Raw genomic sequence first — 26,330 nt, 5'->3', positions numbered from 1 at the left:
TTGAGTTCCTACAACAAGCTTTATTCAATCTAAAAAAACATACCAACCCTTTCACAAAAACATTTTCATCTTCCTCCCATCATTTCTTTCAATTTACCTTCCGACGACATTCCCTCGACCTTCTGACGCACTTCCTCAAAACACTAATGAACAACTGTTACTGCTCCACGATGACTCAGTTTGTAATTTTCTTTATACTGGAATGCAACACGCTACAACTACTTTTAAAACTTGTGATGAATGTAAGCGATTAAGTGTGTGTCTGATTATAGCCGACACATTTTTGTCTGCAGGAATGACTTAATGTGTTTTACTCCGTACACAGAACGGCAACGCCACGCTCGTAGAAGCTGTGGGGGTCTTCTTTAATGGCGATGTCAAAGTCAACGGTGAAGATGAGATCAGACCTGGTGAAGTTCAGGTACACGGGGAGAGTTACCTGGAGAGGGGAGGAAGGAAAGAAAAAAAAACATGCAGGTGAAACTATGTCACGACAGGAGAGAACATAATATAAATATATATAATATATAAGCTGCTGCTTGTACCACGTGTCTCTTCTCGGTGTTGCTCTGCTTGATCCAGCGGAGCTGAGTCAGCGGCAGCTCAGTGGAGATGGTGTTGGACAGAGACAGCTTGTTGTTGGCCCAAGTGGCTCCTTGCAGTTTCAGACCTGTGAGGTAAAAATAAAAAAAAAATACCATGAAAGTTACGTATCGACATTATATTAGGCCACTTGTTAAAAACTTTAAAAGTTCATCATGTATACAAGATATCGTCTGGCCTGGTCTCAACAAAGTATTTGAATCAGATTGGCGCAGGAGTGACACATTGACTTTTTCAACCTTAATTGTTGCATTACCAAAGTCCGCATTGTGTTTTAGTCTGACCTTTGATGCCGAAGCTGCAGGCATCCAGAGCAGCGCCCTGAGCCGAGGTGACATTGACTTCGAGACACAGCTCCTCCAGGGACCAGCTGTTGGCCTGTGCCACGTACTGGCGGGTGGCGGTGATGTACGCCTCGGGCACAAACAGACTGCCCAAGCACACATGGATGTTCTGATGTCGAGAAGACGGAAAAAGAAAGGAAATGCACCATTGCACTCAGCGGATCTCGGTTTTCAGAGTCGAAACATGCTTGAATTTATTCATAAGCAGCACCTTCAGCTCCTTTGCACCCCCGCTGGCGGCTCCCTGGGAGATCTGCTGCAGCTGTTTGATTCGCTCACTGAAGTCTGCCACCCACTGGATCACAGTCATGGAGGTTGGGACGGTGTACCGACACCAGCTGCGAGGAAGGATTCCTGCAGACAGATACAGTCTTGTGATCTGTTCTTGGAATTCAAAAACCAAGCGAGGTTCAACGAAGCACGGGAGGAGAGTAGAAAACCTTTCACGAGGTCACTGATGAGTGTGCGCAGGTAGTTGGTCTGCTTCTTCTTGCCCTCGCACACCGACACCACATCGGACAGATCCTGACGGACCTCCTGAAGCATCTTGCCGCCCATCTTCACCTCGCGCTCAAAGAACCGGAAGAGTGGGTCCTGGTGGTTTGGGAAGAAAATGCCACAGCTGAACAGATGTGCAAAGAGTACGAATAAAACGACAGCGATTCAAACCTGTGCTTTAACGTTGCTTTTGAACCCAAACGTCAGGCACAACTTAAGTGACCAGGTCTGATCTCGGCAATAAACTGATATTGGATTCCTTCCATTACCTTGATGTTCTCCACTGTGCGCTTGAGCGGGTTGACCGTTTGCGGCATCAGCTGCAGCCAGTTGCAGGCGGTGGTGTGGAGGGTCCTCATCCACGCCGGCTGAGCATCGGATGTGGACGAGGCGCGCTCCTTCTTCTCCGTCTCGTAGGCAAGGTCATCCTCATCCTCCAACATCTGCATTTTCAGCATCTTACCCATCATGTCAGTGCCTGCGCAGCCCAGCAGTGGGAGCGAGTGAGCAGGGAGGGAGGTGGAAGAGAGGTGGAAGACAAGGCCATGGCGGCAGGTAAAGGGGGAGGAGAAGAAATTAATTGTGGAGGAAAGAAACAAACTGCTTGTCTCACGGGAGTTAATGTTTTTTTTTCTTCCCATAGACAAAAAAGGGTTGTGCAAGGTCAACAAATAAGGACGACATCAGTTGAAACAAAACAAACAAGGCTTCAGGCAGGTTCCATCGACTGTAAAATTAAGTTGCAGAAGGTATTAAAAGAAAAAACAAACGCTGACCAACCAGATCTGGAGGCAACGACGCAAACAATGTAGGATGAAGGTTTGGAGACATGAACTAAGGGGTAAAAGTGAGGATGATGAAAAGACGGGAGTGTTGGTGGGTGGTTTGGCAGCAGGGAGTTGGGAGGGGGTGTGGATATCCAACAGGGAGGGGGTGTGGGAGGGCTAAAGGAGAGTCTGAGGAAGTGGAAGTGAAGGGGAGTATTGAACACAACCGGAGGGTGGGATGGGGAGGGTATCTTAGCAAAGCGACATGATGGCTGTGAAATACAGCTGCTGGAGGGTGAGGATACACACACCCATTCTCTGGCCACCTTTTCAGCTACGATGACTGGGACTACAGCTTCACTACGTTACAAAAGGCTGCTGCAAGGGGGATTACTTGCTTAAAAAAGAAAAAGAATAAAACAACTAACTGCTTGTGAGTTAAAGAGAATAAATGGAAAGATGAGAGATTAGTAATGATCAATCTTCTGATTGCACGGCGACACCCTGTCACAGTCAGAGATGAAACACTGGAACAGATTGAGACTTATCCTGTGGACAAATGGATCGCAAGATGAAAACTTCAGAGGTTCTGAAGAGGACAGTGGCAGCATACCCTGAGTGGTGAGCAAAACCTTCTCTGCATTGCTGGGCAAACCAAGCCAAGATGGAGTCTGAGTGTCAGGAAGCATCTCCACCCAGTGCATGAACTCCTCCCGTCTGTAACAAACAAATTATAAACCGTATTTTTAGATTAATTGGAAAAAAATTCTACCATATTTGGATTGCAGGCGTTACACTGAAAGACAACCGATACTGACCGAATGCCGTCCGGCATCTTGATGTCCTTGTGCCCATCGACCTTGAGAGCCAGTTTGAACTCGCTGTCGAAGCTTCCCTTGGTGAAGATGCGATCCAAGAAGGTGTTGAGCAGCCGCTGGTCGAACTCGTTGTCGATGCGGCCTCCATAGATGGACTGAGCCATCAGGGTTTTCAGAGCAGCCCACGGGATCTTGTCTGGTGCAATGTTCTGACGGCCCTGTACAAGTGTTTCACAGTTATGAAGACACCCGTTTATAAATTTGCAAGAAAACCCTCCCAACTACATAATTTATCAGATCATTCTGACAATATCTCTATGCAAGAATGCATTGTTACTTTATTTTTTTTATTTTTTTTATTTTTAATTGCCAGTATGAAACCTTTCCAATATTGAAACAAATCCCATATAAAGCTGTGTTTTGTTCTGGTCTCGAACCTTTGCAGTGTCGTCCAGCCAGGTGTCGACTGTGTCACAAGCAGAGCGGAGGTCAGACTCTCCAAACTCGTACTTCTTGGACCAGCCGAGTGGTGCGTAGCGCAGACGCTCCTGGATGACGGCGTGGAACCAAGCGAGCAGGAAATAAAGGCGCGCACGTTCGTTGGGAGCCTGTAAACGTATGGAAGATAAACATGAGACGGCAAATCTCGGAGGAGCAGTTGGAGGTTACGTTCAAATGTTTGGAAGTGTGCGTTTGTTCACGGGTAATTTCAGTCGAGGTCACCTTGCACATGCGAGCCACAGGGATGCTGCTGAAGGTCCTGAGCATGTTGGCCTTGACACCTGGAGGAGGCTCAAACACAAAGATACGACCGGCACGAAGCAGATTCACTGGCACCTGAAAGGGGGGGGAGAAGAAAAAAAAATCCACTCAAATCATTTCCATCCGCTCTCCAACATCAATATCTAAAAATCGTCCAGTGAGTGATGAGGTTATACTTTGGGATTGATCTCCATTGTGAGGAAAAGCCTGAAACTGGCATGAGGCTGCATGGAGTGAAGCTTCTTCTCCAGCTGCATTAGCCATCCAGGAGCCAGGTGGACGTTCTCCAACATCACCCACCTGCAGGAGAAACTTTATTTAGGATACCAGCGCACCCAAGCATATTCTAGTAAACTGAATATGCAATGCTGACCTGCCAGATTTGACTGCGGTGTTGATGTCTCTGTCAGCCTTATTGAAGCCTTCAGCCGAACCTGTGAACGGTGGGAACATGAAGGTAATTACAATCTTTGCATCAAGACTTTGATTCAGGTCACAATAAGCATCAGGATTATGTGATAACTGATCTCAGACTGGTACGTTTACTCCGCCATACCAATAGAAATAGATGTGATTTGTTTGTTCTCCTCTGCAGCAAGATCTCTGACCAGTCCGCTGGCATCATAACCTGGTACTGAGCACATCAACACTGGAGTGCTCGGCTTCACCTACGAGCACAGGAAGAGGAATGTCGGCAATTCATCCAAAAATGACAAACACTTTGGGAGAATCTATATGAAAAATAAATCAATACCTCGCTGTCCACGATGTTAGCCAGGTCAAGGGGCTGCTCAATGATGTTCATGAAGCTCTCTCCCAGCACCTTTGAGACGAATATGTGCGACATGGCCAGCAGGCGGTCGGGGCGGAAGGCCTGGATCAGCAGCAGCTGATGCACTGCCTGACCGATGGTGGCTGGAAGGGAAGAGGTTCATGTAAATGCATGCAGGCCAGATCAGGCCAAATATAGTAAGAAGTCCAAGCCCAGGTACTCACTGGATTGCTTCTCCTCTGACCACAGGTAAGGAACGGCCAGGTCTGGAGTGTTGCTCTCAATCCACATGAAGAATTGCTGAAGAAACACAAGGTAAAAAAAAAAAAATGAATAAGAATGTATGAAAAATCCAGTATGTCGGCGTCGTACCAGAGGGAACACTCACTTCGTCGGCCTCAACTTTGTCGACCAGGTCTTTGAATGCAGGCAGGCGGCTGAGTCGGACCATGGCCTCACACTGTTCAGTAGTCAGACCCTTCACTTTGGGCAGCGAGACTCCCGTCAGGACAATCTCTTTCCCACGAAGGAAATGCTGGAATTCTACATCATAGGACGGCTCGCTAGAGACATTCAGAAAATATACAATGATTAGAAACGTGTAGCTATTACCTGTGTTGTATGCAATACTTAGGTACTATACCTGGTCATGCCCTTTAAGCTGATCTTAGCTAGCAGCATGGAGAAAGTGATATGGTCATGGTGCAGCATGCCTCTGGCCACTCTGTTGAAGGCCACCTAGTTCCACACAAAGAAAAACGATCTTGCGTCAGCCATAATGATTCTCTTTACTCCAAAATGTGTGGTCTTATTTTCACAAATCATATCCCAAACCTGGAACAGGTCCTTTGTGATGACAGCGAGTCTCTGTGTGTGGTCGGTGATGCCCTTGAGGTTGGGGTTCTCGTACAGCACCGTGTGGTACGTGTCCAGGAAGAAGTGAAGAGAGTACTGATAGAGGAAGTGCATCTGAAAGGAGAAACAACACAAATATTAGTACTTATAATTCAGAGAGCGAGATAGAAGTTAAAAGAAGCAGAAGGAGAGTGAGAAGTGTAGAAACCTGATTGAGAGCCTCCATGGTGAAGTAGATGCTGCTGCAGGCGGAGGACAGAGACAAGTACTGCTGGGACACCGCCTCTACCTCAGCCATGACAATATCCGTCTCCTCCACCTTCCTGGTCACCTCAGCTGCCTCCTTCTTCAGATTCTCCAGGGTGGTGATGATGGTGTCGTCGTCAAGGATGCGACCCTTGACCTCATTGAGGGCCTGCAGAAGGGATTTTTCCAGCTGACGCAGACGCAGCTGGAATTCGCCTGGAATAGACGGGAGAGGAGTTAGATTGAAAGATTTGCTCCCGAAATGAGACAAAGACACAGGTGGTGGAAAATAATACAGCTCTGGCATTTTGTGGCTTACCCTGCAGTTTGAGGAGGTCGGAGCGTTTCTCGTCCACGTCAGGCCTCTCAGCCTTGAGGACCTCGTTGAGACACTGGCTCTGAAGACTGCTGCGTGTCACAGTGAAGTTGACAAATGTAACACGAGAGCACAAGTCTGGTGGGAACTCGACCTGCACGTGCACCAGAGAATACAGATTAACATTCTTGCACTTTTTACAGCCATGAAAATAAATCACAGATATATAGCACTGAATAATATAAGAGAAAGAATTAAATTAATAGTTTCTTTACAGTTGGGTCTCTGGTGGAGAGGAAGATGACGAACGAAGGGGACAGATCGATGTCCTGGTCTCCGAGGGTGATGAGGACACGTCCTCCAGTCCTGCGGACCTCTCTGTTGAGCACCGGGTTCAGGATAGGGTCGTAGCTTTCCACATCCTAAATGAAAATACACCAATTGCAGTCAGTAATGAATTTGCTAGCACTTGGCAGTTATCACATTTACAAAAAAAAAAAAAATGAAGGTGAGCGAATGGCTCTTACCTGCACCAACAGTGGGTTTCCGAACCGCAAAGCACTCTCCAGGTTCTTTCTGAAGGCGTCATCCAGGAAGCTGGTTCTGGTGATCTTGCGCTCTTTGTACTCATTCATGATGAACTCTGTCGCTTGGCCTGACGGGTCAATGATTAGTGGATATCTGAAATGGCAGACATATGGAGAAAGATGTTAAATTTCACACCAATCAATAATCAAGTGGTACATATTGAAGTTACATTTGATATTGAATGTGGGTGCTGACCTGTTGAACCGCTTCAGCATGATGGCGTTTTCAGTACAGAGGTCGTCTGCAGGCAGCGAGTTGGCTTGCCAGCGGAGCCTCTCATCAGCGTTGGACAGGTATTCAGTTCTGGCAATATCTGTACGGAACTGGAGGAAGATAAAAATCATGACAAAATGAGTTTTTTTTCAATCTGGCATCAGGTTAAAGGAGCAAAACGGGAATATCTGGCAGGATTGCTGCACATTTTTTTAACTGAACAAGTGAGCAATAGGACAGAACTGTAATCCTTAGTAATGTACAAATGATTGGTATTCATGTACGGAGTGAGAATGGCTCTTCAAATACCTGAATGTTGGCCTGCTGCAGGTGGTGAGACCATGTAGTGAACAAGTTCTGTCTCATCTGCTGTTCAAAGTAGCCGGCGTATGTGATGAACGCAGCAGAGAGCAGACAATCTCCTGCGATGGTGGACATCTGGTTCTTGAAGGTCTCGCTGGTCTTCTCCCAGCGCTCCCTCTCAGCTGACAGACTCTTCAGCAGGGCCGTGCTGCGATTTACCTGCAATCAGGGGACGAAATCAATTATTCACGCAAACTCAATCAGCTTAAACTCCTGCTGAGGAGACTGATGTGAGGTAAACCAATTTGTTACCTTCGCTTCGACTGCAGCCAGGTCAGCCTTGATGGCCTGGGCTTCGGAGATGAGGACGGCATACTCCTCCTTGTAGCGTGCAATGCTTGCCTCCAGGTCTCGAATCATCTGCTCTACCTCCTCTGCCTTTGTCTTGTTGTCCGTGGCATCATCTTCAAGCTTCTGCAGTTCATTACGCAGAGGCTCCACGCGCTTCAGCATGTCAGCGTAATTCAGCTGGAAAGAAAGACCACACATGTTCATCAGAAGAGATTCCACTTTGCCCAATTCTGACCCCGATTTCAATACGGGACAGTCGTACCTGAGCAATAGCCCATTTCACCATAGGTCCACAGGCCAGAGACGCCCTGTTCACTTGGTCATAGTTGTAGCTTGGGTTGGACATGTAGTTCTTCTTCATCTTCTCACGGATGGAGTCACTGGAGAAAATAAATTATGACACAAAAAGATGAAATAAAGCTACTTTTTTACAAAGTTGACATCAACTTCAATTTGAAAAGTGATAATAAATTAAAGAAAATTTAATGGGTTCTACGGGATTGTATACATTTTGTCAGGACATTGGAAGGGGGCACTTTCTACCAACTTCACCATAAGAAATCACAACAATGACAAGTACAGAGGTCATTTTCATCAGCTTACTCTCGGATTCCACTTTGTTTCAAAGAGCTAAAATCAAGCACTAATCAGAAAAATCACTCGTGCTGATTGAACCGACTGATTTGCTGCTTCCATTCTATGAAGACAAAAACATTGTGACGCTGGTACCTCATTTCCTCAGAGGAAAAGTTGACTATACTGGTGATGAAATTATCCCTGATAATAACTTGTCTGATTTTTTTCCAGTCATTGGTCTCCTCGCCCAGCAGAAGGCAGATAGACTCCAGGGCCAGTTTGACTGCAGCTGGGGGATTGGTCATAGCCCGTACTTCTACTAGATGGTGCCGCTTAATAGAACTCACCGCTAGTCAAGTGGAAGGAGTGTGTTTGAGAGGAAACAATACAAGGGGAGGGGAAGAGGAGGTGTGTTTATGGGAATAAGAGGGGAGAAATTCAAAAGGCCCACAGGGGAAGATAGGGGACAAAAAAACAAAAAAACAAAACAGAAACAGCTCTTTAGTAAACAAGTACAAAACATGTCTCTTTATTTCACCTGATCTCCTCAGCAGAGAAGTTAACAATGGTTGGAATGAAGTTCTCCCTCATGATGATGGATCGAATCTGCTTCCAGTCGGTTGTGCTCTCTCCCAGGAGCAAGCAAATTGATTCCAGGGCCAGCTTGACGGCTGCGGGTGGATTGGCCATGGAACGCACCTCCACCAGGTGCTGCTTCTTAATGGACTTAACAGCTATTAACGTCAGGTGAAGAGGAATGGACATTAAGACAAAGGAGGCGGCAGTGATGACAGGAGGATACAAGCAGAAATGAAGCCGTGATTGTCAGTCCGATGTATAAAAGCCAAGTCAATAACAACATGGGAACCATAATAATAAATGCAATTGTCAGGAAAGGAAGAAGAATCATTGTACCATTCTGAGCCTCAATGACAGCCGGCTCCACCTGGTCCAAGTCCTCTTTGACACTCAGCTGTTTGTCCTTGATCACCTCCTGCTGCTTGTACACAGCCTCCTGGATCTCTTGGCTCATCACCTGGAATCAAAAGGAGAAAAATCATCAAGTTCAGTCCAAAACTTCCAACAAAACCTAAAACCCTGAGTTGCGAAGGGCTGCATTTTTTCTTGCTTGATATTGAATCCTTTTACCTTTTTCTTTTCAGCCTCCTGCTGGTCTTTGACCATCTTCTTCAGTTTGTCATTGGCAGCAGCGTTCTTTGCCTCCAGCTCCTGGCTCTTAATTCTCAGATCACGGCGGAGTTCTTCCACCTGGATGAATACGAAACATAAAAGATACACATTGACGGGTTCACCATGATGCAATTCTAAAAACTACTACTAAACTTGCCATAAATCATATTGGGTAATGCAAAGAAATGCAAGATGCGGTTACCTGATCGACGGTCTCTTTGATTTTGCGGAGACCAACGTTGAGGTGCATCTGCTGCTCTTCCAGCTCGCTGCGTTTCTCATTGAACAGGTTGGCATACTGGTTGATGAAGTCCAGGTAGTGGCGAGGAGTAATGGCCATGGTGTGTCCGCCGCGCTTGGCCAGACGGTTGTTTGCCTACAATTTTTTTTTTTTTACAGTTACAAAAAGCTAAATAGAATGTGCTCCATCTATGAAAGCACAATATACAATCATGTCCCGAATCACTGCTAGGAACAACCAAACAACCCTACCTGGTGAAGAGTCTGGTGTACAAACACGCAGCCGTTGACAATAGCCTCGCGGTGAGACGGTGGCTGGGGCAGCTTGTCGTAGACGATGGGCATGTAGTCTGGAACCTTGTAGTTGGGCTTTTCCAGATCCATCTTGCTGGTGAACTCTTTACCCACCTGATACAGCGCCTCGGTGGACCAGTCCCCAAACCAGTTCAACACACACCTGATGGGGGGGGGGGGGGGTTTAGTGAACACTAAAACCCATCTTAGAGGCCAGTTTCATCCATTTCCAATGTCACACAATGATTCAAAATGAGCCTCGTTACCTGTTGAAGAGGGCAGGAGAGGTGGCAGCCCTGTCTTTCAAACCCTCAGACGATGGGTTCATGGTGAACACGACGTGAAGGTTTCTGATGACCTGGCTGGTAAACCACTTGTACAGCTCTTCGTGAGTGTCAAGCATCAGGCCCTCTTTCTGGGCTCCCTCCTTACACTGAGTCATCAGGGTGGCATATTCATCTCCCTCAAAAAGTCCAGGAACCTGCAGACACCAGTAAAATAAGCATTATGAAGAAATCACATAAAGAACCTGGGCACATTCATTGTATCAGAAAACTAAACTCCACCGAGTACAGGTCAGCAGTCATCCACATGGTGTCATGATCTCTTCACATTACCTCTCCATTGGCCAGCAGTGTGTTCATTCTCTCGAGGAAACCAGAATCCAGCACATTGGATTCATCCATGATGAAGGCGATCTTCTCATTCTTGCAACCCGAGCGACGCAGCACAGTACGGAGGTCTTCATCAAAGTCCTCCCCAGTGTATTTCCGGTGTACCTGGACACAAAATAAGAAATAAAGATCAATAAAACAGGCGGGTTTATCGGCATGAATTATTCAAAGTATTCTAAATAATATTGCACAATACCTTGATCTGATAGACGCTCAGTCCGTTCATCCAAGCTACAAATCGAGACAGAGTGGTTTTTCCTGCACCGCTCACTCCAATCAAAAGGAGATGGCCCTGAGGCTGACGGAAGATTCTACAAAAAGAAAACAATTCAAGTTCACACCAAAACCAATGTTTCAGACTGAAAAATAAACTTTTTTTCCTTCTAAAAATCAACTAGTAGTAATAATGAAAGAAAGTTAGAAAATGTCACCTGTCAATTCGGAGGACGTGGTCGAGCACTTCATTGAAGAGCACCAGAGGAACATCCAGCTCTTCCTCATAGAAAACCTTCAGACGGGCCTTCACATAGTCTCTCAATTCCTCCTGTTCCACTGGGATGTAGTCCTGCATACATAAAACCACAAAACTCAGTGCGAATGGAAACAAACTTTCTAAACTGAAGTGGGTTCTTTGGGTTCAAGCAGAAAATGTATTCTAGCCGTTATAGTTCTGATTTACCTTAGAGAGCCAGTTGCTGTAGAGGATGGGTCTGTTCAGAGCTTTGTCTTTATCAATGTTGGGGAAGTGTTTGAGAGCGACTGTGTCGATGTTTTCATCTGTCCACCTTCTCTCTTCATCGCCCACCAGCCTGAAAAAGACCATCACATAGTCAACTGACCAATTTGTCAACTAGACAAATTTTAAAAAGTGCACGACATGGTATAGATAGTATTCAGCCTTGAATGAAGTAGCACTCACCTGTCCTGGAAGAGACGGAGAGCCTCATGGGCCCAGATACGAATGAGTCCTTCCACAGGTAGAGTCTCAAGAGGTCGCAGGGCCTCGAAAATGCCCCTCACCCAGCGGGTCATTTCTCTGGGAGAGTAGATGTAGTGAGGCTGAATGTCCTGAGTGAACCGCTCCTGGAATCGAGGGGGGAGATAGATATGAAACACGTAAGAAAACAAATAACCGTATAAATGAAACAAAAATAAAGCTCGAGTGCTTTTTTTATATTGTGCAATTTCCTTTACCTGAGACATGGTATAGAACTCGACCATAGCAGCCGTGAGAGGTTCAGCATAGGTTCGCAGAGATGGGATGAGACGCAGCATGGCACGGTTGAATGTTCCGTAAATCTGGGTGAGAGAGGCTGGGCCTGGATAGTCCACGTACACCACTGGCACGTGTCGCAGGAATCTAAGAGTGCATGGTATCATGGTCACTGTTAGCACTTGCCATATTGATAGTTTTGCCTCCTTTGTCTTGCGTTGAGCACAATATTCTCTTATAGTTGTAATGACTTGTACCTGTGTGTGAGAGGCTTTCTGCCTGGATCCGTGGGAGGATTACAGGCTCCAACAAATTGGATCCTCTCCAGTTTGACCCAAGTCTGGTCTGAGGTGCGGTAGAAACCACCATGTTCCACCATCTGGCAAACAAATATTTGATAATGTCATGATTTCATATCATCGCTATTTACCAAAACACAGACATGCAATATTCCTGTAGAATGTATGGAGCACATATGACGTTGAGTTTGTGAGTGGTTGTGAAAATACCTGTCTGATGAAAGAGATGACCCTCTGTGTGCCGTACTTGTCCATGTCGGGAAGATTGATCTCGTCACAGAACAAGACCAACCACTTGCCCAGCTGGACAGGGGCAAGGACCACGCCACTGGGGGTACGACGATACTCACAGTAGTGGTCAAAGGTCTTCAGAAGCAGTTCTGGAGTGGTGGCACTGGAGAAGTTCAGGCCGACAACCTGGTCGAGTAAAAAAGCAAAGTAAGCACTCATAAAACGAATAAACCATGTTTTAATTTTCAATAGCAACTGGTTCGGTCCACGGAACAAAGACGAACGGCTAAGTAACCGTATCAAAGACTGATGGGTAACGTGTGTCCCTCACCTCCATATCAGGAAGAGCCCTGAGAGCGCTGAACAAAGTCATGGTCTTTCCAGATCCAGGTGGTCCACACAGTACCAGTGGCTTATGCTCTGCCAGCCATGTGTAAAGCAAAGCCTCATGGCGAACCGTGTCCAGAGTCGGAACCACAACATCTGGGGATGCCACTTTGTGGGTTTCTACCTCAATCTGAGGCACCTTGCCCTGCCAGGACTGCCACTCACCAGAGATGCACACCTGAACAAATTTTTTTAAATTGGAATCAACATTCAGGAATTACAGGTTAGGAGTATTTTCTCTTTTCAGTGACTACAAATCCATTTCTTACAATATCTCTCGAACGAACTGAGCCTGTACCTCATAGTCAATGATGGGAACGTTGGGAGCAGAGGGGAGGGGCACAGTGGTGATGCGACGAATGTATTCTCCAAGTTCTGCCCTCATTTTCAACCGTCCATCACCAGAGAAGGACCACAGCACAGCGTAGATCAAATATTTCTGTAGAGACCAGCATTAGAATAATCAGCCACGTTTTACAGGACATTTTAATCAACAGTCATATGTTCCTTTCGATATGGGCAAGGGAAAGATTACCTGCATATACTTCTCCAGCTGGTCGATGGGCATTGGGAAGTCTGGGTGATTATTGTTGTAGAGAGCCACATTGCGGCAGGCCTGGTGCAGCATTGAGCAGAGAGAGCCCAAACAGCGCAGGCGGGTGAAATCCATGATGTGTTCCATCTTTGAGGCATGCTCCAAGGCTTTGATGACAAGGCCTGTGGAGGTGAAGTATGGCTGCAAGACTGCAGCAGCATCCCTCTGGATCTGGAGTAAAGCACACATGTCAAATTGAGTATAGACAACATGCTTGAGGAGCCGTTCTAAAAAGTTACGCCCCCCTTTTATTACCTGTAACATTGGAGAAGCAGTCTCTTCCTCATCTTCGGTGCCCGTTCGCTTGCGATGAGCTTCGTCCTCTCCCTCATCGAGCGGGATGCAGCGAATGCGAGCCAGGAAGTTGTTGAAGATCATGTCGGTACTGAGGACATCTTCACTGAACCAGACCATGCCACAACGGGACACAGTGGCAAGTGTAGCATACTTAAGGTCCTGTACTTCAAACATGACGCGCACCTGGATAGAAAGACAAAACCATAAATATAAACACGCTTCCATCAAATCAGTACTACGACACAAGTAGAGACCTGTGTTGGGAATGTTCTTACATTTGGTGGCAAGCTGAGACGTTCGCCATTGGGCAAAGTGAGCAACTTGTTGTCATCCAGGACAGAGTTCAGATTTTCAACCCATTCTGGGTCGACGTCGCCATCGAAAATGATCCACTGACGTTTCTGCAGTTCACCTCGGACATTGTCAATGATCCTGAAAGAGACAGAAAAGCAGTTTTTTATAAAGGGTTTTGATTTGTCACATTAAATTATTGGTCGATTAATAATCTTGAGCTAGAACTCACTTTCTGAGGACGTGTGTGAACAATCCGTCAGTCCATTCTCGGGTATTGGGGTCCAGGGTTCCATACAGGTGGTCTTTGCTGATGGCTTTCGGGTCAATGATGTGGGCCACACCCTCAACACCTTCAAGCCTCTCCAGGGCTTTGAGCAGCACCCTCCATGCCATGGTCTTTCCACTGCCTGAGGGTCCCACCATCATCAGACCATGGTTGATCTGCGTGATCTGGTACAGCTGGAGCACCTGAAAGAGATTCAATGACAAAGATGATAATGGAGCTCGAGGCCATATTCTCTCCACACCACACAGGGCAATCAACTCTATTCTACTCCATACCTTCTCCACCCACATGCTGCCCACATCGTCTCCATCTCCATAAGTGAGGTACATCTCATTGCAGACCTTCTTCAGCTCCTCCCTTAGAGCAGTCATCTCTCCACGGTGGTACTGAACTCCAGGGAAGACATCTGACAGGAGGCTGAACAGCAGAGGGATGTCCTCTGCCACCAGCTTGGGGACCATGGTCTCACAAACACTCTGGATCAAGATCTAAAGTGAAAGAGATACAGACTGATTAAAACCAATCTACTGAAATCACATTTTCAATAGCTATTAAAACTGAGTGTGAATTGGAAACAGAGACACATCTTGCAAGTCTTCTTTACCTCCTGTTCAGGCAGGTTCTCAGCTATATCATTCTCATCGACGACCTCTCCCCGTTCAAGTTTCTCCCTTTTGATTCTCTGGATGCGCTCACGCTTGACATTACCGGCACTGATCAGCACACTCTTGAGTGCTCGGAGCCCGAAGTCATAATGACTCTGAGATGACAGCTGTTCATCACACAGTCTGAAAATGGATAAATGGATAAAATGAGAATAGAAGAATGTCTTAAAATCGTTCAAATCAATTTATCCTTGACCTAAACAGAGTATACATACTTGAAGAAAGGTACGATTTTCTTGGCGAGAATCTCGGCTGTTCGGAAACCTTGGGAGTAAAGCATGACCTGTGCAATAAGCTGACGGTCGGGCTTTGTCATGGCCAGGCTGCGGAACAGCTTTTTCAGATTGTCGGGCAGGTTGGAACGGCCAGCGTAGCCAGGGTTCATGGTGATGAAGATGGCCATGTCTGGGCTCACCTTCACCTGCTTGTTCAGGAGCTCTGTGGTTACGGGTACGCCTAGAAGGGGAACAGAGGATCACTTACTTTCAACTTATTTATATATATATATTGTTTAATGTTCCGATGTGACCATAAGAGAATATCATATATCAAGTGTTATTAGACATAACACAAAGTGATCAATGTTACTCATTTGGGATTTTGCCATTTGATGGAAACAAATGTTTTGCTCACAAGTGCTTCAATATAGACAGTTTCATCAAAGGGGAGGGCTTTTTTTTCTTTTTTAAAACATGAGCAAGAACGACAAGGGTGTGGAGGGTCCACAGGTCATACGTACTCCTGTCTCTGTTGGGGTTGCTGTGCTCTCTCAAGGCCACCTGGATGTACTGGACCTGCTGAGAGACGGCTGACAGCATTCTCTCCTCCAGACGGTTGAATTCGTCGAAGCAGCCCCAGGCTCCAACCTGGCACAGACCCACGAAGATACGACCCATGGCCTGGAAATAGGAAGACCCGTAATTAATCATTATTTTCAAGTGAAACAATAAAACAAATATGTGTGTAATGGACTGGTGAAATCGTCTTTGTCATAAAATAGGTAAGAGAAATGAAAAGGAATGCAGTCAAGTACCTGGAAGTCGAAGGTCTCGTCACAATTAAAGACCAGGACAAAGCGGCCGAGCTGGTGACCCAGGGCTTTTACGGACTCGGTCTTCCCCGTGCCGGCAGGACCTAGAAAAGAGATGGTGATTTAGGCGTTACATGCTTGAACTTTGTCAGAAACCAACTCTGTGAGTAAATATGGCCACAATGAGGATCCATACCAAATGGTGATCCTCCAAGGCGAGCCTCCAGGGCCTGAGTCATGGTGAGATAACAACGATCCGTCAGTGGAGTTTGGACAAGCTTGTCCTGGACACCCAAGTATTCAAAGCCGTAATTGAACTTGGCATTGGCCATCTGAATAGACAGCTGTTGGAGGACATCCGTCTGCTTGGGGTCAAAGTAGAAGCGCATCTGGCTGAGCCACTCAAAAGACTTGGGGTTGTCGATCTTGTTCTTGATCAGAGTCCTGGTCACATCACGTTGGTGCACCAGCTCGGTAATCTAGAAACAGAAGGAATTTTAAAAACTCGTCTTTCGAAACAGATTTTTTTTTCTAAAACATAACAAAAAATTATGGACCCTTACCAGATGCTCGAGTTTCCTTCTGCGAAGTGGAGGCTGCTCCATGAGTACAGTGTCAGCCAGCACGTTGAGAGTGGCCTCAACATTCACTTGCACTGCATGCATTGGTTTCATGTCCCCACTGCCAGAGATGGTGGTGAGGGCAGATTCAATGTTCTCAGACCAGGCAATCTGGGTGGACAGAACTACGAGCTGGGCCTGAGGAGAAACGATACCGAGAAAGTCACATTACCACAGAGTCACAATTTTAACATTTAGAATAGAGTTGTTTTATAGGTTGCATGAAGGGGAAATATTTTTTTTAATTCAAACCTGGTAGCGATCAATCCAGTTGATGTACTGGCTAAGGTCCACGGCTGTACCCTTGTTGAAGCCGGTGACCTCTGTGACGGACTCCGCTAGCAGCTTGGCCAACGTCACCCTCATCTCTTTCTCCACGAGAGTGAGCCACTCGTTGATCTTCGGGTGTTGTGTGATGGAGACGGGTGTCTTGTAGACGATCTCCTCACCCTCACGCGAGGAGATTCCCAGCACCTCGGTGTTGTCCTCGTTGAGTAGGATGCTGGAGACGCCAGCAAACATCTTTTTGAAATGCTTCTGGAGTTTGGCCACATTCTTGCTGTTGCCGATAATCTCAAGCAAGTCCTCGTCTCCCACGAAGTAGAATCTGTAAACGAGAGAGTGAATGTTAAAAAAAGATGCATCATCTGTAAATTTGAATTCGTTATGCATTATTCCAAATATCTAACATAATCACTCGTTTGAAAATCTGACTATCGACATGCATGTTTCATGATCCTGACGTTTCGCCTCGGTATCCAGTTCATACCTGGGGAAGGAGGACCTTTCTCTCTCCAGATATTCTCCGAGAGCTTTCTGGATTTTACCCAGAAGGTCAGCCAGTCGCTCCAGGGATCTCTGCACCCCCTGAATGTTCAGCACATCCATGACTAAAGGTGACTTTGTCACCTTCTTCATCAGTGCCAAGAACTCTGTGCTGATGCTAAGAAAAAACAAAACAAAACATTACATTTGGAAAAAGTAATAAATTAAAAATGCTATAAATGTACAACCAATAGATGAAATACTAGTTCTTAAAATACCATTTTCATTTATGAAAACACTATTGTGGACATAATTTATGAAACTTGAATGTGATACGTTTTGTTCGGTGATACGTTTTTCCATTTACCTCTGGAATCTTTGGGTTTCAACAGGCAGCAAATGTTTGATGTCAGCACTGCCTGTGAAAATGCCCTCCAGGTAGACCCAGCGACGCTGGACATCAATCCAAACGTCAAACAGAGCCATGATGCGATTCAGCTTGTCTTCCCAGCTCAGCGCGTCTTCTTCAAACACCTGGTAAAAAAAAATTAATAAATAACAGAGCACAATGTTGAGGTGGTTCCTCAGGGTCATATTTAAGAAAAACATAAAACTACTGTCTTATTGTGCTGTGTATAAAATTGTGTTTACCTTGTAGTAAGGAGACAGCTTCATGGCAGACACACTATTGATGTGCTCTTTGACCTTGTTGAAGAGGTCGTCCCAGCCTCGTATCAGACGGCACTTGTTCTGGTAGTTCACCAAGTCAAGCTCATACGAGTTCCACACTTCGCGGATCTGAAAAACAATAGCCATGTAATTTAAATCAAACAAATTGAAGACTATTTGCAATTATGTAGATTATGAAACTTTCCTCCTCACCTGTTTGAGGAACTCTTCCAGAGCCATCTCACCCTGGGCCACCAGGAGAACGTCCTTCACGACCATCTCGTTCTTCTGGAGATCAACGTCCCAGATCTGACCAAGGGTCAGCTCTGACAAGACCCAGTTCACATGCAAGCGCTTCATCAGCTGCTTCCAGTGGCGATCCTTCAGGGCCTCAGATTTTAGCTCAATCACCAACATGTTCACCTACAGCATGAGGAGAAAATTATTTTTTTAACTCCCAATGACTTAAAATGGACTTGCAATAATGTGCAAACCAGGTGCTGATAAAGACGAACTTTCTGACCTTCATGTATCCTTTGAGAAGCCTCTGGACAAACTCGTAGGAAGCATACTGTCTCAGTCTTGCTTGGAAGTTCTTAAGCTGGTTCAGCAGACCATCCAGACTCTGACGAAGCTAAGAATACCAAATCAAGAAGTAATTATCACATTTGCAGAATTTGATCTGTACAGTACAGAGACCGAAAACTATATATTTGCCCACCTTGCGAGGCTGCACAGAGACCCATGGCTGCTCTTTCATTTGGTCAATCTGCTCCCAGACCTTTGATAGCTCGGACCACACCTCTTTCAGGTCATGAAGCTCCTCCAGTGCCACCTACAAGTCACAACAAAGACAGAAATTAGTTCAAAGTAGGCCTTCTTTACAAAAATGGTTTGCCGCAGTTTAAAAAACAAACACGTACAGCCAAAGAGCCATATGAAATAGTTTGAATCGGACTCATACTACCAATCAAGACTGCAACCACTACATGATATAATGAGTAATGATGAAAAAAATAAAAGTCTTTACTAAATGGGGCCATGCATTACCTGCACCCTCTCCTCGCTGCCACTGAGCAGACCAGTGTCGGTGAGCTCCAGGGCCTCTTTTGCACGGGCACATTTCTCTCTTTCAACCTTAAGTCGGCCAAAGTTGCCCTCATAGATCGTGAGAGACTGCAGGGCCTCCTCTGGACGAAGGTTACCCTGATGGAACAGAAAAGCAATCAAGTAGCTGCAATGAAGTGGGAAAACTACAATAACAAATGTAAATCTTCTATTATTTAGCAGTAAAATCAAATAATACAAGTTTCCTTACAGCAACTGGTTTGGTCTTCTCCCAGTCATTGAGCAAATCTGTGGTGCGGTTCTCCACAGCTTTGTCTTCTTGGACAATCTTCATCTGAAGGTTGGCCACCTGCTGCTGTATTGCCGTGTCTTTGCGCTTCATTATGTCACTGAATGCACCCCATTCGCCTTCAATGTTGTCAATGTAGAGCCAAGACGGAGGGAACTGGAACCTTTGTTTCTCCAGCAGACGCTGCCCATTACGGAACAACTACAGATAGAAACAAAGGTGATTTGAAACCGTTAAAGTTGACCTACTTAAAAACTTAAATCATATAACGGGCAGTAATGTAAGGGATTATACAAGGTATTTTTCAGTACTTACGTCCACATTTTTCTCAAACTGTTTGATCTTGCGCTTGAGGGTTTGCACATATGTGATGAAGTTGACAGCATCAGAGGTGCTCGCCGTGTCCACAGAGTGCTGTTCGAGATCTTGACGAGACTTTGAAAGAACAGGTGAATGTGTTTAAAGACAACTCTTTTCAACAATCATTGCACTGTGTCTCTCACTAACGTGCAACAAAAAACTGTTAAGAAATCGTGTAGTTTAAAGCAGGTCTTTTACCTTGGAGATCTGTGCATGGAAGTCCTGCATGTTCTGACCAAGCATCTGTCCAAATTTGCTCAGGACCTCTTTGTGCCAGGAGTCATATTTCAAGTTAACCTTCGATTGGACCTGTGGTAAGAAACAAATATAAAGACTTAATACAAATCCCACAGACTCAAAAACAAAAAAAAAACCAGTGTAATCAAGTTAAATTCCCATGAATGAGTAATATTCATTGAGAATATTGTTTATGAAGTTTCATTTCAACTGTGTCAAACTAAAATGTTTTAATGTGACAATATGAATGACACATTTATCAAAATGCTTCTGTTACACTAGCTATCATTAGTACCTTGCCATAATCGATGACTGCGGGTCCAAACTCCTTGCGAGTCTCGGCGTTGTCAAAGGTTCCTCGTGCTTTGCGGATTTGGACCAGCAGGGCCTGCCACTTGGTGAGATCTTCACCCAGACGGTTGTAGATATTTTCTGCTTGCATGTCCCACAAGCACTGGTACTGCAGCCAAACCTGGGAATGGATGAAAGGAGGAGGTGGTCAAAGTCGCTAAAAGTGGGAGATAGTCACACAGGTGGAAAAATATGGTGAAATCAAAAACAACTGGATACAAGAATAATCCCAACATAATGTACAGGTCTCCATTTCTGAAAAAAAAGTTGAGACTGCTAGAGGAAAAATAAGAAAAGAAAAAGAAAACTATTTAAACGGTAGAACACGCAGAGTTACTTATGGTTCATACCTTCACGTACTGCTCCACCTCATTCACTATGTCTTCCACTGCATTGTAGGCCTCTTCCAAGGCTGCAGGACCATCTGGCATCCTGGTCAGGGCATTGCGGTAAAACTTCTCCTCCTCTGACAGCTCGTAGTGGACTCCCACCTGATATGGAAGGACAGGTTGGCTTTAATACAAAAAAACTAATCTAATTTTTGACAATCACGTCCAATCTAAAACATTTTTCACAGATGGGTCCATAGTGCTTAACAATCTCCACATTGTCATGGAATCATCCCGAACCTGGTATCTCTGGCTCTGGATCCTGGGTAGAGAAAGGATGACCATCTTCCAAGAAAACATCTCCTGGTAGAGTTTGTAGCGGCAGTCTTCAATTGGTGGGTTCAAGTAGATCACCTGGTTTGTAATCCTTAGCTCATGGACGACATTCTGGGAAGATAAAAATGTAAAAAAATAAATAAATAATCATAATTACACCAGGTGGCAAAGGTTTTCCACATTTTAAACAGTTGGGTAAAGAGGCAACAGAGTACCACAAATCAAAATGATTACCTTGATCTTAGGCTCTCCTCCAGGTTTGTGGCTGACTTGTGGTGCTTCTGTGTCCATATCCACATCTGCCTTGTCTTCCATTTGGCCACGCAACACCTGAGTCCAAGCCTTAAGACCAGCCTGTAGACGTACTCCCAGGATGCGCTCAATCTAAGAAAATCACAATTATATTATGACATGCCCATAAAACATATAGGAAGAAACAAATAAAATTGTTTTGACTAATTTGTAAAACTAACCTCATTGTCCAGTTTGTGGACCCAGATGGGCAAGTTGGAATACGAGTGCAGATTGAGGTCGTCCACAGCTTTCTGGACACGGTTAAGAATGTCTGAGAAGGTCTTGTTATCAAACATGCACGTCTCCAGAGACCGGACCTCCAGATCGATTTTCTCTTCGATCAGTAAGAGGTCATCCACCTGGAAAAGAAATAGGAAAAGAACACTTGTTTGGTAAGAATAACCATTTGTAAAAACATCCAATATAGAGTCGCATTTGATGCCTAACCTTCTCTTGGAAGTTGAAGACGGTCTCTGCCAGTCGCTGAACATAAGGATCCAGCTTGTAGGATTCCCAGACTAAAGTGATGCCTTCTGTGACGAGAACCTGAACCTCTTTCTTGAGCCCAGCCACCAGCAGAGAGATGGAGGACCTTTCCTCCACCTTTTCACAAGTGCGCTCGTAGGTGCGCACACTCTCAATCAAAGAGATGGCAAATGGATACAGCTGATTGGCTTGGTGGGCTTTGTTGACAATGGCGAGAGGAACACGGAAGCTCAGCCACTTCAGGTTGCGGACCTCTTTGGACAAGGTGATGATCTCTGGGAGGAAGTTGACTTTTAGCTTGAGCATGTTTCCAGTCCTTCCACGGGCACGAGTGCTCTCTATGGTGAAGATCCGTCCAGAGACGCCAAGATTACGCTGCTGCACCTGATTGGAAAAAGAAAAAGGAGACAAACACTTATAAAACCAAAGCACGACCAGAACAATCTGGCAATTTTCAAGCGTCTGAGAAGTCATTGCTCCCTACCTTGCGAGCCCAGTCGTCAAATATCTCCTGAGTGTTGAGTTTAGCCCTGAAGCTATCCCCATCCTGCTTCAGCTTCAGTCCCTCCACGTGGTTTTCCCAGCCCTTCCCGAGAACATCTTCCACCCTCTTCATGTACGCAGTCAACTGCCGGTCTATCTGCTTGGCCCATATGATGGAGCCGGACACAGGTGGCAGGTCTCGGACGTGACTCATCTTGCAGGCCTGGCTCTGAGGATACTGCACTTTGAACTTGTCATGCAGCGACTCAATGTCGTCTTTCACACGCTGGATGAGCTGTGTCTGGTACTCCCTGATGGCTCCGCGGATGTGGGGGCGCACAAAGAGAGCATTGAAGCGGGAGAAGATGCGGAACATCTCATTGGCATTCTTGGCTGTTCCCAGCTGATCTCGCAGGCGGGCTGTGATACGGGTCTCCACGCGGTCGATGCGCTCATCGTAGCGCTTCATGGCAGCTTCCCAGGCTTCCATGCCTTCCTTCGACACATCCAGGCCGTCGACTTCTTTGACATTCTCATAGGCCAGATTGACCTCCTCGATGGCATTGGCATCGGCGGCATCAAACAGAACTCCAGCTACCTTCAAGTCCTGAGGCTCAACAGTCTCTCCAGGGGCGTGCTGTGGCACCGCAGACACCTGAAGAAAAAGCAATTCTCCATCAATTTGTGACAAAACAAAACATTTAATACCAATTTGAACAGATTGGCAGAAAGGAGTAGCAAAACTGACAGCAAATCCGTAATAATGACAAAGCCTGTTGTTAAAACAGCAACAGTAACAGATGGGAAAGATGCTTTACCTGAGGCCTCAGCACGCGGACGATGACAGCTCTCAGCTGCTCATGCTGCCTTCTGAAACGCCTCATGTGGTCCAGCCGGGACTGGAGCTTCCTGTGGGCGGGGCTCAAACGCCACACCATCTTCAGGTTCTCCTCTCTCTTCCTCTTCACGATGTCCCTCAGAAGCACCTGCAGTTTCTCATATTCATCCTCCCACGTCTGGAAGACCTCGAAACAAGCCACCATGACCTGCACAGAGAAGTTTAAATAGACGTTCAGGAGACGTGTCGTTTTGAACAACTACAGCGATAAATTCAAGAACATTTGAATCACTGGTGTGGACCAAGCTGCACAAACCTTCTCAAACTCTTCATAGGCAACATGCATGAGCTTCCTGGTACCCAGCACTTTGAGGAGCTGCGAGCTCAAGTCTCTGGAGATGGCTTCTACCAGGCGCAGTGCTCTCTGAATGGGATATTTGGTGTTTCTGATTTTTTTCAGGTGAGTGAAAATGGCCATCAGGGCTTGACGGATCTTATCAAGCTCCGAGGCAGAAAGGAGGTCATTGAGAGGGAAGTCCTTCATCAATGGATTGTAGTCATTGACAGTCTCCACTGCCTGTTTCAGACCTGTGAGAAAACAGTGGAAGAACCGAGACTTAACGAGGGGCAAATCAATCTAAAAAGAAGTGCAACCTTAACGGCTAGTCACTGACCAGTATCCGTGTCGAAGCTGACAGTGGCGTGGAAACGTTTGCCATGTTTTAGGATGTCCAGAGTGAGCAGGACCTCGGGACTTTCTCTTTTTTCTTGAATCCTGTTGAGAGCCCTCTCCAGATTGAGCCAGAAGCTGATCTCCTGCAAGGCCGTGCCGGAAGCTGGGTCTCGATCCAGCTTTGTCACCTAGGAGAGAGGTGAGTGACAAGAAAAATAAACTCAGTGGTGTTTAACAGAAAGACAGACAATTTTTCTTTTTAATGGCTACAGGGTTGTTTTTGACCATGTTTTATATATATATATATATATATATATATATAAATATAAATATATATATAAAGCCACTCACTTTTTGAATCTCTCTGATCCAGCGATTAACTCCAGATTGCAGCTGGTTGAGGAAGGTTGGGTCTTCCACTTTGTCTCCAAAATCAGTGACCTTGGGCTTCTCCCCACGCTCGTAGAGCTGCTTAGCAATGTTTGTGATGATGGGGTGAATAAGCAGGCTGATCTCAGGAATCTCAATATTCTGCTGCAGGTGGAGAAGGCCCATCTCCAGCTCAGCAATCTTCTTCTCAACAGAGGGTGCCATCTTATCTCCATCCCTAGAGAGGTACAAAAGAGAGCATTAAGTGAAACACTTGAGTGGGATGTAGCTTAAGCACTCTTCATACACAAAGAGAAAATGACTTTACAGAGGGGCACATTATTTTACCTCCATGTCATTTAATACTCAATACCAAACTTGGAAATATATATACATATATTTTCCATGGAATGTTATTAGAAGTATATAAAACATTACCTATCTGCCTTGCCAGACTCGCGAATGTAGGACTTGAAGAAGGGAGCAACAGCATTGCTGATGAAAGAATGAAGTGTCTCGTAGGGAGAGTCTTCACTCAGAGTCAGCACTCGCACTTGGGTCGAAATGGGTTTATCTGCGTCGATGACACCCGTTCTCTTGATTAAAGCCAAGCTGTAGGAAAAGAGAATGGAAAATCAACTATCAGAACAGTTTCCATTAAATAAGAATGCATCTTGAATGGATAAAAAAAATAAATAAAAAAAGTAGGTGCCTGCTCAGTGCAGTAAAGTCATCACAAACCTGTTGGACTTGATCCCGTAGTGGATATCAATGCTGACGTTGTAGGTGATGCTCTCCTTCTCCTCCTCTCCCTCGTCACCAACATCCTCTGTGTGAAGAGCAATTAAAAATTGAGTCTTAACCAAGAGCTAGACCTTGACAAGACATTGATTGTTGATGAAAAGTGAATTGTCAAATATTTCTATTCTCATAAAATAGTAAGGGATTCCTTAAATTTAGTTAATTATGGCTTTTTGTTAAAGAACAAAGAAATGACTTTTTCCCCATTGTAATGTATTTTTTTTTAATGTAGTTAAGATTTTCCTGAACAAGTAAAAGTGGCAGTTGTCAATGTAGACATAAGTCATGCTTACGCTACATACCCACAAAACTGAATTGAACTGAACAAAACTGTGATTATTTGGACAGTCTTTCAATCTCTACACCTATTTACAGAGTAGCAATAAAAAAAAATCTGAGAAAGTCCAACTAAACAGCCTGTTTCTGGGCTGAGGTCATTTGCATTCTGTGGGTTATGAGTCAGCAGGATGACAATCAGGGAATTTGATCTGCTTCCGTATCTATGCCCTCTCCCTCCTTTACTAGCTGGGCTGTGGCTTGTTGGGGGAAAAAAATAACTCAATGAGCTGCAGGCACTGCATTCTGCATGGCAGCATCAGTATTCTTGGAGCTAAACCATGAATAGGCGGGGGAAGTTCATCCAAAACCTAGGGGCTCAGACTGAGTGACTGGGTCATGTGCATTATTCAGGATCAGGATTCAGCACTCAAATATAACAGGCCCAGAAGCTGAGGATTAGTTCCCCTGGAGAAAACTAAAAATAATGGGTTCTTTTGAAACAAACGAGTCCACATGATTGCGATGACATCAGCAAAAACATATGACCCCCAGATTTGACAAAGGATCCATTCTCTTTGAATTACTTTGACACTGGACTGTTTTTCTTGTAGATTTTCTTTTGTCGTGTCATCGATTCCTGCAACTACCACAATACAATTATGCATACACACACCGCTTTAAAATGTATGCAAGCAAGGTGGAGATGAAACTGAATTACGCGGCGTTTAATCTGCAAATTGTGTCGATTAACATGCAGGATGATGTCCAGTCTTCATTCCAGTGTCGTGTGTTGTGGTGAGCTATACACACCCATTGTGGCGCAGCTAAATCACGTCACTTTGAAAGCTGCGTCGTTATTGTCATAAAGGGAATGACCATGAATCGGATATGAAGATATTTCACAGGTTATTATTTTAAACATTAGCGTCGCAGAGATGATGCTGTGTCATTTTAAGATGAATAGGGGGCCAGCAGACAAACGCCCCTGTGTGTTACATGTCATTTAGGACACCCGCTGTTTCCCAAATGTACCTTTGAGAGCACTTCTCTCCACCAGGATGGTGTGAAGCTGGGGATCGGCCAGGAACTTCCTCATCTGCTCCACGGCGCTCTTCTCCTCCAGGGCGGTTTCCAGCGAGGCCGGAGCCTCGCCGCCATCTTCCAGCAACAGCGGCACCAGTTTCCTGATGTGCTTCTGCAGCACCGAGGTGTCTGCTACCGTTTGGACGGCCGACACTTCCATGGTGCCGGAGGTCTCCTCCGTCCCCCCACCTTCCGACATTCCGGGAAGAAGTCGACGGCGACCGAAGAAACAAAGAACCGAGACTGACGCTGAGCGGCGGTCAACTGGGAGCAGTCAGAGGCGGACTGCTGT

The 26,330-nt window shown here is 45.6% G+C and overlaps 1 protein-coding gene across 1 annotated transcript; it reads right to left on the bottom strand.

The window, feature by feature from the left end:
• dync1h1 (dynein, cytoplasmic 1, heavy chain 1) lies at positions 1-26,330 on the bottom strand. The gene is made up of 78 exons (XM_080513315.1): positions 25,988-26,330; positions 24,617-24,704; positions 24,314-24,487; positions 23,858-24,113; positions 23,508-23,694; positions 23,150-23,421; positions 22,814-23,041; positions 21,997-22,650; positions 21,474-21,896; positions 21,206-21,385; positions 20,967-21,116; positions 20,697-20,843; positions 20,418-20,558; positions 20,012-20,188; positions 19,678-19,788; positions 19,435-19,554; positions 19,081-19,320; positions 18,813-18,968; positions 18,484-18,597; positions 18,286-18,396; positions 17,976-18,185; positions 17,745-17,891; positions 17,461-17,627; positions 17,098-17,271; positions 16,581-16,935; positions 16,272-16,466; positions 15,905-16,187; positions 15,712-15,812; positions 15,418-15,577; positions 14,894-15,134; positions 14,618-14,801; positions 14,289-14,501; positions 13,957-14,195; positions 13,709-13,865; positions 13,392-13,616; positions 13,077-13,307; positions 12,840-12,980; positions 12,486-12,719; positions 12,134-12,340; positions 11,882-12,003; positions 11,606-11,771; positions 11,331-11,494; positions 11,091-11,220; positions 10,843-10,976; positions 10,608-10,722; positions 10,355-10,516; positions 10,004-10,218; positions 9,696-9,900; positions 9,406-9,579; positions 9,162-9,281; positions 8,928-9,048; positions 8,551-8,746; positions 7,699-7,816; positions 7,398-7,613; positions 7,092-7,304; positions 6,765-6,892; positions 6,509-6,662; positions 6,257-6,403; positions 5,985-6,135; positions 5,628-5,881; positions 5,399-5,533; positions 5,208-5,302; positions 4,953-5,127; positions 4,789-4,864; positions 4,547-4,707; positions 4,349-4,460; positions 4,166-4,226; positions 3,969-4,092; positions 3,754-3,867; positions 3,468-3,638; positions 3,031-3,248; positions 2,826-2,929; positions 1,715-1,923; positions 1,388-1,541; positions 1,159-1,301; positions 888-1,056; positions 546-670; positions 1-439 (listed from the first exon to the last, which is right to left on the bottom strand). The coding sequence occupies exons 1-78, from the start codon at positions 26,235-26,237 to the stop codon at positions 311-313; spliced, it is 13,923 nt and encodes a 4,640-aa protein (XP_080369441.1). The 5' UTR covers positions 26,238-26,330; the 3' UTR covers positions 1-310.

The sequence above is a fragment of the Blennius ocellaris genome, assembly GCF_963422515.1.
Source record: "Blennius ocellaris genome assembly, chromosome: 17".
NCBI classification, from domain to species: Eukaryota; Metazoa; Chordata; class Actinopteri; order Blenniiformes; family Blenniidae; genus Blennius; species Blennius ocellaris.
The sequence above is the reverse complement of the archived record's forward strand: the minus strand, read 5'-3'. Positions and strand labels throughout refer to the sequence as shown.

Coding starts and splice junctions, on each gene's coding strand:
- dync1h1 (XM_080513315.1), bottom strand. CDS start 26,237: ATGTCGGAAGGTGGGGGGACGGAGGAGACCTCCGGCACCATGGAAGTG. Junction 18,969..19,080: donor AGAAGACCAAACCAGTTGCT/GTAAGGAAACTT, acceptor CTGTTCCATCAG/GGTAACCTTCGTCCAGAGGA. Junction 16,188..16,271: donor GAAGGAAACTCGAGCATCTG/GTAAGGGTCCAT, acceptor TTCTGTTTCTAG/ATTACCGAGCTGGTGCACCA.